This window comes from Haliotis rufescens, unplaced genomic scaffold (assembly GCF_023055435.1).
Source record: "Haliotis rufescens isolate VD_foot unplaced genomic scaffold, xgHalRufe1.0.p SCAF_3, whole genome shotgun sequence".
Taxonomy (NCBI): Eukaryota; Metazoa; Mollusca; class Gastropoda; order Lepetellida; family Haliotidae; genus Haliotis; species Haliotis rufescens.
Window position 1 is genome coordinate 11,176,760 of NW_025964001.1, and position 10,585 is coordinate 11,187,344.

General features: G+C 46.4%; 1 protein-coding gene across 1 annotated transcript; it reads right to left on the reverse strand.

Moving 5' to 3' along the window:
* Nucleotides 1-95: 95 nt before the first annotated feature.
* Nucleotides 96-848, reverse strand: LOC125384335 (LWamide neuropeptides-like). The gene has a single exon (XM_048403339.1). The coding sequence runs from the start codon at nucleotides 846-848 to the stop codon at nucleotides 96-98; it is 753 nt and encodes a 250-aa protein (XP_048259296.1).
* Between the last annotated feature and the right edge of the window lie 9,737 nt (nucleotides 849-10,585).

A 10,585-nucleotide genomic window follows, 5' to 3' on the forward strand; every position in this document is an offset into this window, starting at 1 on the left:
CCAGGGTCTTCTTTCCAATCAGTCACACCAGGGTCTTCTTTCAATCCAGTCACACCAGGGTCTTCTTTCCATCCAATCATACCAGGGTCTTCTTTTCATCCATTCACACCAGGGTCTTCCATCCATTCAGTCACGCAAGGGTCTTCCATCCATTCAGTCAAGCCAGGGTCTTCTTTCCATCCAGTCATGTCGGGGTCTTCCATCCATCCAGTCACGCCAGGGTCTTCCATCCATTCAGTCACACCAGGGTCTTCCATCCATTCAGTCACTCCAGGGTCTTCTTTCCATCCAGTCCCGCCGGGGTCTTCCATCCATTCAGTCACGCCAGGGTCTTCTTTCCAATCAGTCACACCAGGGTCTTCTTTCAATGCAGTCACGCCAGGGTCTTCCATCCATTCAGTCACGCCAGGGTCTTCCATCCATTCAATCACTCCAACTTCTTTCCATCCAGTCACGCCGGGGTCTTCCATCCATTCAGTCACGCCAGGGTCTTCTTTCCAATCAGTCACACCAGGGTCTTCTTTCAATCCAGTCACACCAGGGTCTTCTTTCCATCCAATCATACCAGGGTCTTCTTTCCATCCATTCACACCAGGGTCTTCTTTCCATCCATTCACGCAAGGGTCTTCCATCCATTCAGTCAAGCCAGGGTCTTCTTTCCATCCAGTCATGTCGGGGTCTTCCATCCATCCAGTCAAGCCAGGGTCTTCCATCCATTCAGTCATGCCAGGGTCTTCCATCCATTCAGTCATGCCAGGGTCTTCCATCCATTCAGTCACTCCAGGGTCTTCCATCCATTCAGTCACGCCAGGGTCTTCTTTCCATCCAGTCACGCCGGGGTCTTCCATCCATTCAGTCACGCCAGGGTCTTCTTTCCAATCCAGTCACACCAGGGTCTTCTTTCCATCCAATCACACCAGGGTCTTCTTTCCATCCATTCACACCAGGGTCTTCCATCCATTCAGTCACGCCAGGGTCTTCTTTGCATCCAGTCATGTTGGGGTCTTCTTTCCGTCCAGTCACATCGGGGTCTTCTTTCTATCCATCCAGTCACACCAGGGTCTTCTTTCCATCAACTCAGGGTCTTCCATCCATCCAGTCACACCAGGGTCTTCCATCCATCCAGTCATGTCAGGGTCTTCTTTCCATCCAGTAGGGTCTTCTTTCCATCTTGTCATGTCGGGGTCTTCAATCCATCCAGTAGGGTCTTCTTTCCGTCCAGTCACGGTTGGGTCTTCTTTCCATCCAGTCACGTCGGGGTCTTCTTTCCATCAAGTCACACCTGGGCCTTTTCTCCATCTTGTTACGTCCAATCACACCAGGGTCTTCTTTGCATCCAGTCATGTCGGGGGTCTACCATCCATCCAGTCACACCAGGATCTTCCATCCATCCAGTATGGTCTTCTTTCCTTCAAGTCATGACGGGGTCTTCTTTCCATCCAGTCACGCCAGGTTTTTCCATCCAGTCACCAGGGTCGTCCATCCAGTCACACCAGGGTCGTCCGTCCATCCAGTCACACCAGGGTCGTCCGTCCATCCAGTCACACCAGGGTCGACCATCCATCCAGTCATGCCAGGGTCATCCATCCAGGGTCGTCAATCTATCCAGTCCGGCCAGGGTCGTCCATCCATCCAGTCACGTCGAGTCTTCTTTCCATCCAGTCACATCGGGGTCTTCTTTCCATCCAGGTCACGCCAGGGTCGTCCAACCATCCAGTCACCAGGGTCGTCCATCCATCCAGTCACACCAGGGTCATCTGTCCATCCAGTCACACCAGGGTTGGTGGTCCATCCAGTCACACCAGGGTCATCCATCCATCCAGTCACGCCAGGGTCGCCTATCCATCCAGTCACGTCAGGGTTGTCCATCCATCCAGTCACGCCAGGGTCGTCCATCCATCCAGTCACGCCAGGGTCGTCCATTCAGTCGCACCAGGGTGTTCTTTCCATCCAATCACGTCAGGGTCGTCCATCCATCCAGTCACACCCGGGTCGTCCGTCCAGCCAGTCACACCAGGGTCGTCCATCCATCCAGTCATGCCAGGGTCATCCATCCATCCAGTCATGCCAGGGCTGTCCATCCAGTCAAAACCAGCGTCGTCAATCCATTCAGTCCAACCAGGGTCTTCCATCCATCCAGTCATGCCAGGGTCGTCCATCCATCCAGTCATGCCAGGGTCTTCTTTCCATCCAGTCACACCAGGGTCTTCTTTCCATCCAGTCATGTCAGGGTATTCTTTCCATCTTGTCACGTCGGGGTCTTCAATGCATCCAGTAGGGTCTTCTTTCCGTCCAATCACACCAGGGTCTTCTTTCCATCCAGTCACGTCGGGGTCTCCTTTCCATCCATCCAGTCACACCAGGGTCTTCTTTCCATCCATCCAGTCACACCAGGGTCTTCTTTCCATCAACTCAGGGTCTTCCATCCATCCTGTCACACCAGGGTCTTCTTTCCATCCAGTCATGTTGGGGTCTTCTTTCCATCCAGTAGGGTCTTCTTTCCATCCAGTCATGTCAGGGTCTTCCTTCCATCCAGTTACACCAGGGTCTTTCATCAACATCCAGTCATGTCGGGGTCTTCTTTCCATCCAGTAGGGTCTTCTTTGCATCCAGTCATGCCAGAGTCGTCCAACCATCCAGTCACGCAAGGGTCGTCCAACCATCCAGTCACGCCTGGGTCGTCCATCCATCCAGTCACACAAGGGTGTTCTTTCCATCCAGTCACGTCAGGGTCGTCCATCCACTCACATCAGGGTCGTCCACCCATCCAGTCACTCCAGGGTCGTCCATTCATCCAGTCACATCAGGGTCGTCCATCCATCCAGTCACGCCAGGGTTGTCTATCCAGCCAGTCACACCAGGGTCGTCAATCCATCCAGTCATGTCAGGGTCGTCCATCCATCCAGTCACGCCATAGTCGTCCATCCAGTCACTCCAGGGTCTTCTTTCCATCCAGTCATGTCAGGGTCATCCATCCATCCAGTCACTCCAGGGTCTTCTTTCCATCCAGTCACGTCAGGGTCGTCCATCCATCCAGTCACTCCAGAGTCGTCCATCGATCCAGTCATGTCAGGGTTGTCTATCCATCCAGTCACTCCAGGGTCTTCTTTCCATCCAGTCACGCCAGGGTCGTCCATCCAGTCACGCCAGGGTCGTCCATTCAGTCGCACCAGGGTCGTCCAACCATCCAGTCACTCTAGGGTCTTCTTTCCATCCAGTCACGTCAGGGTCGTCCATCCAGTCATTCCAGGGTCGTCCATCCATCCAGTCACTCCAGGGTGTTCTTTCCATCCAGTCACGCCAGGGTCGTCCATCCATCCAGTCACTCCAGGGTGTTCTTTCCATCCAGTCACGTCAGGGTCGTCCATCCATCCAGTCACGCCATAGTTGTCCACCCAGTCACTCCAGGGTCTTCTTTCCATCCAGTCACGCCAGGGTCGTCCATCCATGCAGTCACGCTATAGCCGTCCGTCCAGTCACTCCAGGGTCTTCTTTCCATCCAGTCATGTCAGGGTCATCCATCCATCCAGTCACTCCAGGGTCTTCTTTCCATCCAGTCACGTCAGGGTCGTCCATCCATCCAGTCACTCCAGGGTCGTCCATCGATCCAGTCATGTCAGGGTTGTCTATCCATCCAGTCACTCCAGGGTCTTCTTTCCATCCAGTCACGCCAGGGTCGTCCATCAAGTCACGCCAGGGTCGTCCATTCAGTCGCACCAGGGTCGTCCAACCATCCAGTCACTCTAGGGTCTTCTTTCCATCCAGTCACGTCAGGGTCGTCCATCCAGTCATTCCAGGGTCGTCCATCCATCCAGTCACTCCAGGGTGTTCTTTCCATCCAGTCACGCCAGGGTCGTCCATCCATCCAGTCACTCCAGGGTGTTCTTTCCATCCAGTCACGTCAGGGTCGTCCATCCATCCAGTCACGCCATAGTTGTCCACCCAGTCACTCCAGGGTCTTCTTTCCATCCAGTCACGCCAGGGTCGTCCATCCATGCAGTCACGCTATAGCCGTCCGTCCAGTCACTCCAGGGTCTTCTTTCCATCCAGTCAAGCCAGGGTCATCCATTCAGTCGCACCAGGGTCGTCCATCCATCCAGTCACGCCAGGGTCGTCCATCCAGTCGCACCAGTGTCGTCCATCCATCCAGTCACTCCAGGGTGTTCTTTCCATCCAGTCATGCCAGGGTCGTCCATCCATCCAGTCACGCCATAGTCGTCCATCCAGTCACTCCAGGGTCTTCTTTCCATCCAGTCACGCCAGGGTCGTCCATTCAGTCCAACCAGGGTCTTCCATCCATCCAGTCATGCCAGGGTCATCTATGCATCCAGTCATGCTAGGGTCGTCTATCCATCCAGCCACATCAGGGACGAACATCCAGTCACGCCAGGGTCGTCAACCCAGTCATGCCAGGGTCTCCTTTCCATCCAGTTACCCCGGTCGTCTATGCATTCAGTCACGCCAGGGTCGTCCATCCAGTCATGCCAGGGTCGTCCATCCATCCAGTCACGCCATGGTTGTCCACCCAGTCACTCCAGGGTCTTCTTTCCATCCAGTCACGCCAGGGTCGTCCATCCATGCAGTCACGCCATAGCCGTCCATCCAGTCACTCCAGGGTCTTCTTTCCATCCAGTCACGCCAGGGTCATCCATTCAGTCGCACCAGGGTCGTCAATCCATCCAGTCACACCAAGTCGTCCATTCAGTCGCACCAGGGTCGTCCAACCATCCAGTCACTCTAGGGTCTTCTTTCCATCCAGTCACGTCAGGGTCGTCCATCCAGTCATTCCAGGGTCGTCCATCCATCCAGTCACTCCAGGGTCGTCCATCCATCCAGTCATGTCAGGGTTGTCTATCCATCCAGTCACGCCAGGGTGTTCTTTCCATCCAGTCACGCCAGGGTCGTCCATCCATCCAGTCACTCCAGGGTGTTCTTTCCATCCAGTCACGTCGGGGTCGTCCATCCATCCAGTCACGCCATAGTTGTCCACCCAGTCACTCCAGGGTCTTCTTTCCATCCAGTCACGCCAGGGTCGTCCATCCATGCAGTCACGCCATAGCCGTCCATCCAGTCACTCCAGGGTCTTCTTTCCATCCAGTCACGCCAGGGTCGTCCATCCAGTCGCACCAGGGTCGTCCACCCATCCAGTCACTCCAGGGTGTTCTTTCCATCCAGTCACGTCAGGGTCGTCCATCCATCCAGTCAGTCAGGCCACAGTCGTCCATCCAGTCACTCCAGGGTCTTCTTTCCATCCAGTCATGCCAGGGTCGTCCATCCATCCAGTCACGCCATAGTCGTCCATCCAGTCACTCCAGGGTCTTCTTTCCATCCAGTCACGCCAGGGTCGTCCATTCAGTCCAACCAGGGTCTTCCATCCATCCAGTCATGCCAGGGTCATCTATGCATCCAGTCATGCTAGGGTCGTCTATCCATCCAGCCACATCAGGGTCGAACATCCAGTCACGCCAGGGTCGTCAACCCAGTCATGCCAGGGTCTTCTTTCCATCCAGTTACCCCGGTCGTCTATGCATTCAGTCACGCCAGGGTCGTCCACCCAGTCATGCCAGGGTCTTCTTTCCATCCAGTCATGCCAGGGAAGTCCATCCAGTCATGCCAGGGAAGTCCATCCAGTCATGCCAATATAATATAGAGAACATCCTCCTTTGGCTGCATCTTGGTCTTCTTTGGAACAAATAGAACTTCACACCTTGATTAGCTCCCCTCCCCACCAATATAATTGCACCACAGTTTAAAGGGAAACCAACAAACAAATGTATGCCCCCCTCACGGTATACACAACATGAGTGGTATGGCAATGATCGTATTAATATGTAACAATAACAATCCAACTAAGACATTTTATGATCCAGAGTATACCTGAATGAGCTAGTTTGATCACAAATGCAGAGCAAAATTCTTGAACACTCTTGGACAAAGACTTATGTGTCTTCTTTCGTCTATTTATGTGCTAGGAAGAGAGGAACAGTGAAATCCCCCCCAAAAAATTCTCTTGAAATCACACAGGACGAAATGGGTAGCCATACCAGTGCTGAATGACAAGCTGGAATACCTTCAAAACAGAACCGGCAAAAATGCTCCAAACACGTAGATGACCTTCAAAGAAATGCATAAGCACCCCACCATATCCACAACATGCTTTTGTCAATAAAGCAAAGGTTCAAGAAACTACCAAACATGCGTGTGACAATGAACATATTAATATGTAATTACTTCATTATTTTAACAATCCTAAAAAAATATTTGAAGTAAATATATTATGAAAGTGCTTTTCATTCAGTTTTAGAGAAAACCAATTTCACATGCACATACTGCAATACCTTGTGCGTTCCAAACCCACGTAGGCTGAACTGGTTGCGTCAAGGCAGTGAGGTTATGGGACCTATGAAGAATCTGTAGAAACAAGTTAATACCCCTCCCTATCCCCACTTCATACTGTTTTTACTTTAAGAGATTTATAGTTTTACATATAAAACATTATTTTAAGTCAAACACAGGTAACTTTAGTTCTTGACTTGGAAAGAGTATGTTCAGAGACAAATCTTCGATTCAAGGGCTTAACTGTTCACCGATCCTGGGCAAGACTTGTCCGTTCCCATGGGTAGAAAGTTGTTAATTGGCAATGACTTCCCCAGTTGACACTGTTGTTATCTTGGTCTCGCTTCACCTTCTTTTGGAATAACAAAAAAATCACACTTTTCCCCGGCCTCCCCATCAACAAGTTACAGGGAAACAATTCAGAAGGTAGACAACATTCAAATTCTTTGTCAAACACTGCAACCATGATAGGAAAATTCTCTTGAAATCAGATAGTTGCGAATCTCACAAAGAAATGGGCAGCCATACCAGTGCTGAGTGACAAGCTGGACAACCTTCAAAACAGGACCGTCAAAAATGCTCCAACCACTTAGATGACCTACAAAGAAACGCACCCCACCAAATCCACAAAAATGCTTTTTTCAATAAGGCAAAAAATACCAAACATGCGTTTGACAATGAACATATCAATATTAATTACTTCATTATTTCAACAATCCAAAAACAGAGCTATTTAACAATTCAGATAATACCTGAATAAGCCAGTTCAATCACAAAAGCTGAGCAAAAACTTCTTGGGCAAAGACTTCCTTGTCTCTTGCTTCTTGATCCTGCTTGTACTAATGTTCTAAGAAGAAAGAGTAAGACTGAAATGCCCCCATCCCCCTCGAACCATCTCATGAACATGAGCACAATATGCAAAATGCAGTAAGTTAATGATAGAAATAATGTTGAACTGTTTACATGATTGTGTCTAATTCAAATAACATTCAGTTATCATACCAATTAAAACTAAAACAAACTAAAAAACAGGTATCCTATTACCTAAAAAAAACATTTGAAGCAAATATATTATGAAAGTGCTTTTCATCCACAAATTCAAGATTCACAGTTCTACATGCATATAGTGCAATACCTTGTGTGTTCCAAACCCATGTAGGCTGAACTGGAATCAGTCGAATCAAGGCATTGTGGTTACGGAACCTATGAAGAATCTGTAGAAACAAGTTAATACCCCTCCCTATCCCCAACTCATGGTTTTACTGTTACATATTTATAGTTTTACATAAAAAACATTATTTTCAGTCAAACACATGTAACTTTAGTTCTTGACTTGAGTTTGGAAAAACAGAAACACAAATCTTCGATACAAGGGCTTAACTGTTCACCGATCCTGGGCAAGACATGTCCATTTCCATGGGTAGAAGTTGTTAATTGGCAATGACTTCCCCTGTTGACACTGTTGTTATCTTGGTCTCGTTTGGCCTTGTGGAATAACAAAAATTCACTTTTTCCCCTCCCTCCCCATCAACAAATAACAAGGAAACAATTCAGAAGGTGGATAACATTCAAATTCTTTGTCAAACATTGAAACATTTATAAGAAAATTCTCTTGAAATCAGATAGTTGCGAAATCTCACAAAGAAATGGGCCGCCATACCAGTGCTGAGTGACAAGCTGGACAACCTTCAAAACAGGACCGTCAAAAATGCTCCAACCACTTAGATGACCTTCAAAGAAACGCACCCCACCAAATCCACAAAAATGCTTTTTTCAATAAGGCAAAAAATACCAAACATGCGTTTGACAATGAACATATCAATATTAATTACTTCATTATTTCAACAATCCAAAAACAGAGCTATTTAACAATTCAGATAATACCTGAATAAGCCAGTTCAATCACAAAAGCTGAGCAAAAACTTCTTGGGCAAAGACTTCCTTGTCTCTTGCTTCTTGATCCTGCTTGTACTAATGTTCTAAGAAGAAAGAGTAAGACTGAAATGCCCCCATCCCCCTCGAACCATCTCATGAACATGAGCACAATATGCAAAATGCAGTAAGTTAATGATAGAAATAATGTTGAACTGTTTACATGATTGTGTCTAATTCAAATAACATTCAGTTATCATACCAATTAAAACTAAAACAAACTAAAAAACAGGTATCCTATTACCTAAAAAAACCATTTGAAGCAAATATATTATGAAAGTGCTTTTCATCCACAAATTCAAGATTCACAGTTCTACATGCATATAGTGCTATACCTTGTGTGTTCCAAACCCATGTAGGCTGAACTGGAATCAGTCGAATCAAGGCATTGTGGTTACGGAACCTATGAAGAATCTGTAGAAACAAGTTAATACCCCTCCCTATCCCCAACTCATGGTTTTACTGTTACATATTTATAGTTTTACATTTAAAACATTATTTTCAGTCAAACACATGTAACTTTAGTTCTTGACTTGAGTTTGGAAAAACAGAAACACAAATCTTCGATACAAGGGCTTAACTGTTCACCGATCCTGGGCAAGACATGTCCATTTCCATGGGTAGAAGTTGTTAATTGGCAATGACTTCCCCTGTTGACACTGTTGTTATCTTGGTCTCGTTTGGCCTTGTGGAATAACAAAAATTCACTTTTTCCCCTCCCTCCCCATCAACAAATAACAAGGAAACAATTCAGAAGGTGGATAACATTCAAATTCTTTGTCAAACATTGCAACATTTATAAGAAAATTCTCTTGAAATCAGATAGTTGCGAAATCTCACAAAGAAATGGGCAGCCATACCAGTGCTGAGTGACAAGCTGGACAACCTTCAAAACAGGACCGGCAAAAATGCTCCAACCACTTAGATGACCTTCAATGAAATGCATTAGCACCCCACCATATCCACAACATGCTTTTTTCAATAAGGCAAAGATTCAAGAAACTACCAAATGTGTGTGACAATGAACATATTAATATTAATTACTTCATTATATTAACAATCCAAAAACAAAGCTATTTAACAATTCAGATAATACCTGAATAAGCCAGTTCAATCACAAATGCAGAGCAAAAACTTCCTCTTGGACAAAAACTTCCTTGTCTCTTGCTTCTTGATCCTGCTTGTACTAATGTTCTAAGAAAAAGAGTAAGACTGAATTGCCCCCATCCCCATCCCCCTCGACACCATCTCGTGAACATGAGCACAATATGCAAAATGCAGTGAGCTAATAATAAAATAATGTTGAACTGTTTACATGATTGTGTCATTCAGTTATCATACCAATTAAAACTACAACAAACTAAAAAACAGGTATCCTATTACCTAAAAAAACCCATTTGAAGCAAATATATTATGAAAGTGCTTTTCATCCACAAATTCAAGATTCACAGTTCTACATGCATATAGTGCAATACCTTGTGTGTTCCAAACCCATGTAGGCTGAACTGGAATCAGTCGAATCAAGGCAGTGAGGTTACGGAACCCATGAAGAATCTGTAGAAACAAGTTAATACCCCTCCCTATCCCCAACTCATGGTTTTTAGTGACATATTTATAGTTTTACATTTCAGTCAAACACATGTAACTTTAGTTCTTGACTTGAGTTTGGAAAAACAGAAACACAAATCTTCGATACAAGGGCTTAACTGTTCACCGATCCTGGGCAAGACATGTCCATTTCCATGGGTAGAAGTTGTTAATTGGCAATGACTTCCCCTGTTGACACTGTTGTTATCTTGGTCTCGTTTGGCCTTGTGGAATAACAAAAATTCACTTTTTCCCCTCCCTCCCCATCAACAAATAACAAGGAAACAATTCAGAAGGTGGACAACATTCAAATTCTTTGTCAAACATTGCAACATTTATAAGAAAATTCTCTTGAAATCAGAAAGTTGCGAAATCTCACAAAGAAATGGGCAGCCATACCAGTGCTGAGTGACAAGCTGGACAACCTTCAAAACAGGACCGTCTAAAATGCTCCAACCACTTAGATGACCTTCAAAGAAACTCATAAGCACCCCACCAAAATCCACAAAATGCTTTTTTCAATAAAGCAAAGATTCAAGAAACATGCGTATGACAATTACTTCATTATTTCAACAATCCAAAAACAAAGCTATTTGACAATTCAGAAAATACCTGAAAAAGGCAGTTCAATCACAAAAGCTGAGCAAAAACTTCCTCTTGGACAAAAACTTCCTTGTCTCTTGCTTCTTGATCCTGCTTGTACTAATGTTCTAAGAAGAAAGAGTAAAAC

Coding starts and splice junctions, on each gene's coding strand:
- LOC125384335 (XM_048403339.1), bottom strand. CDS start 848: ATGGAAGACCCCGGCGTGACTGGATGGAAAGAAGACCCTGGCGTGACT.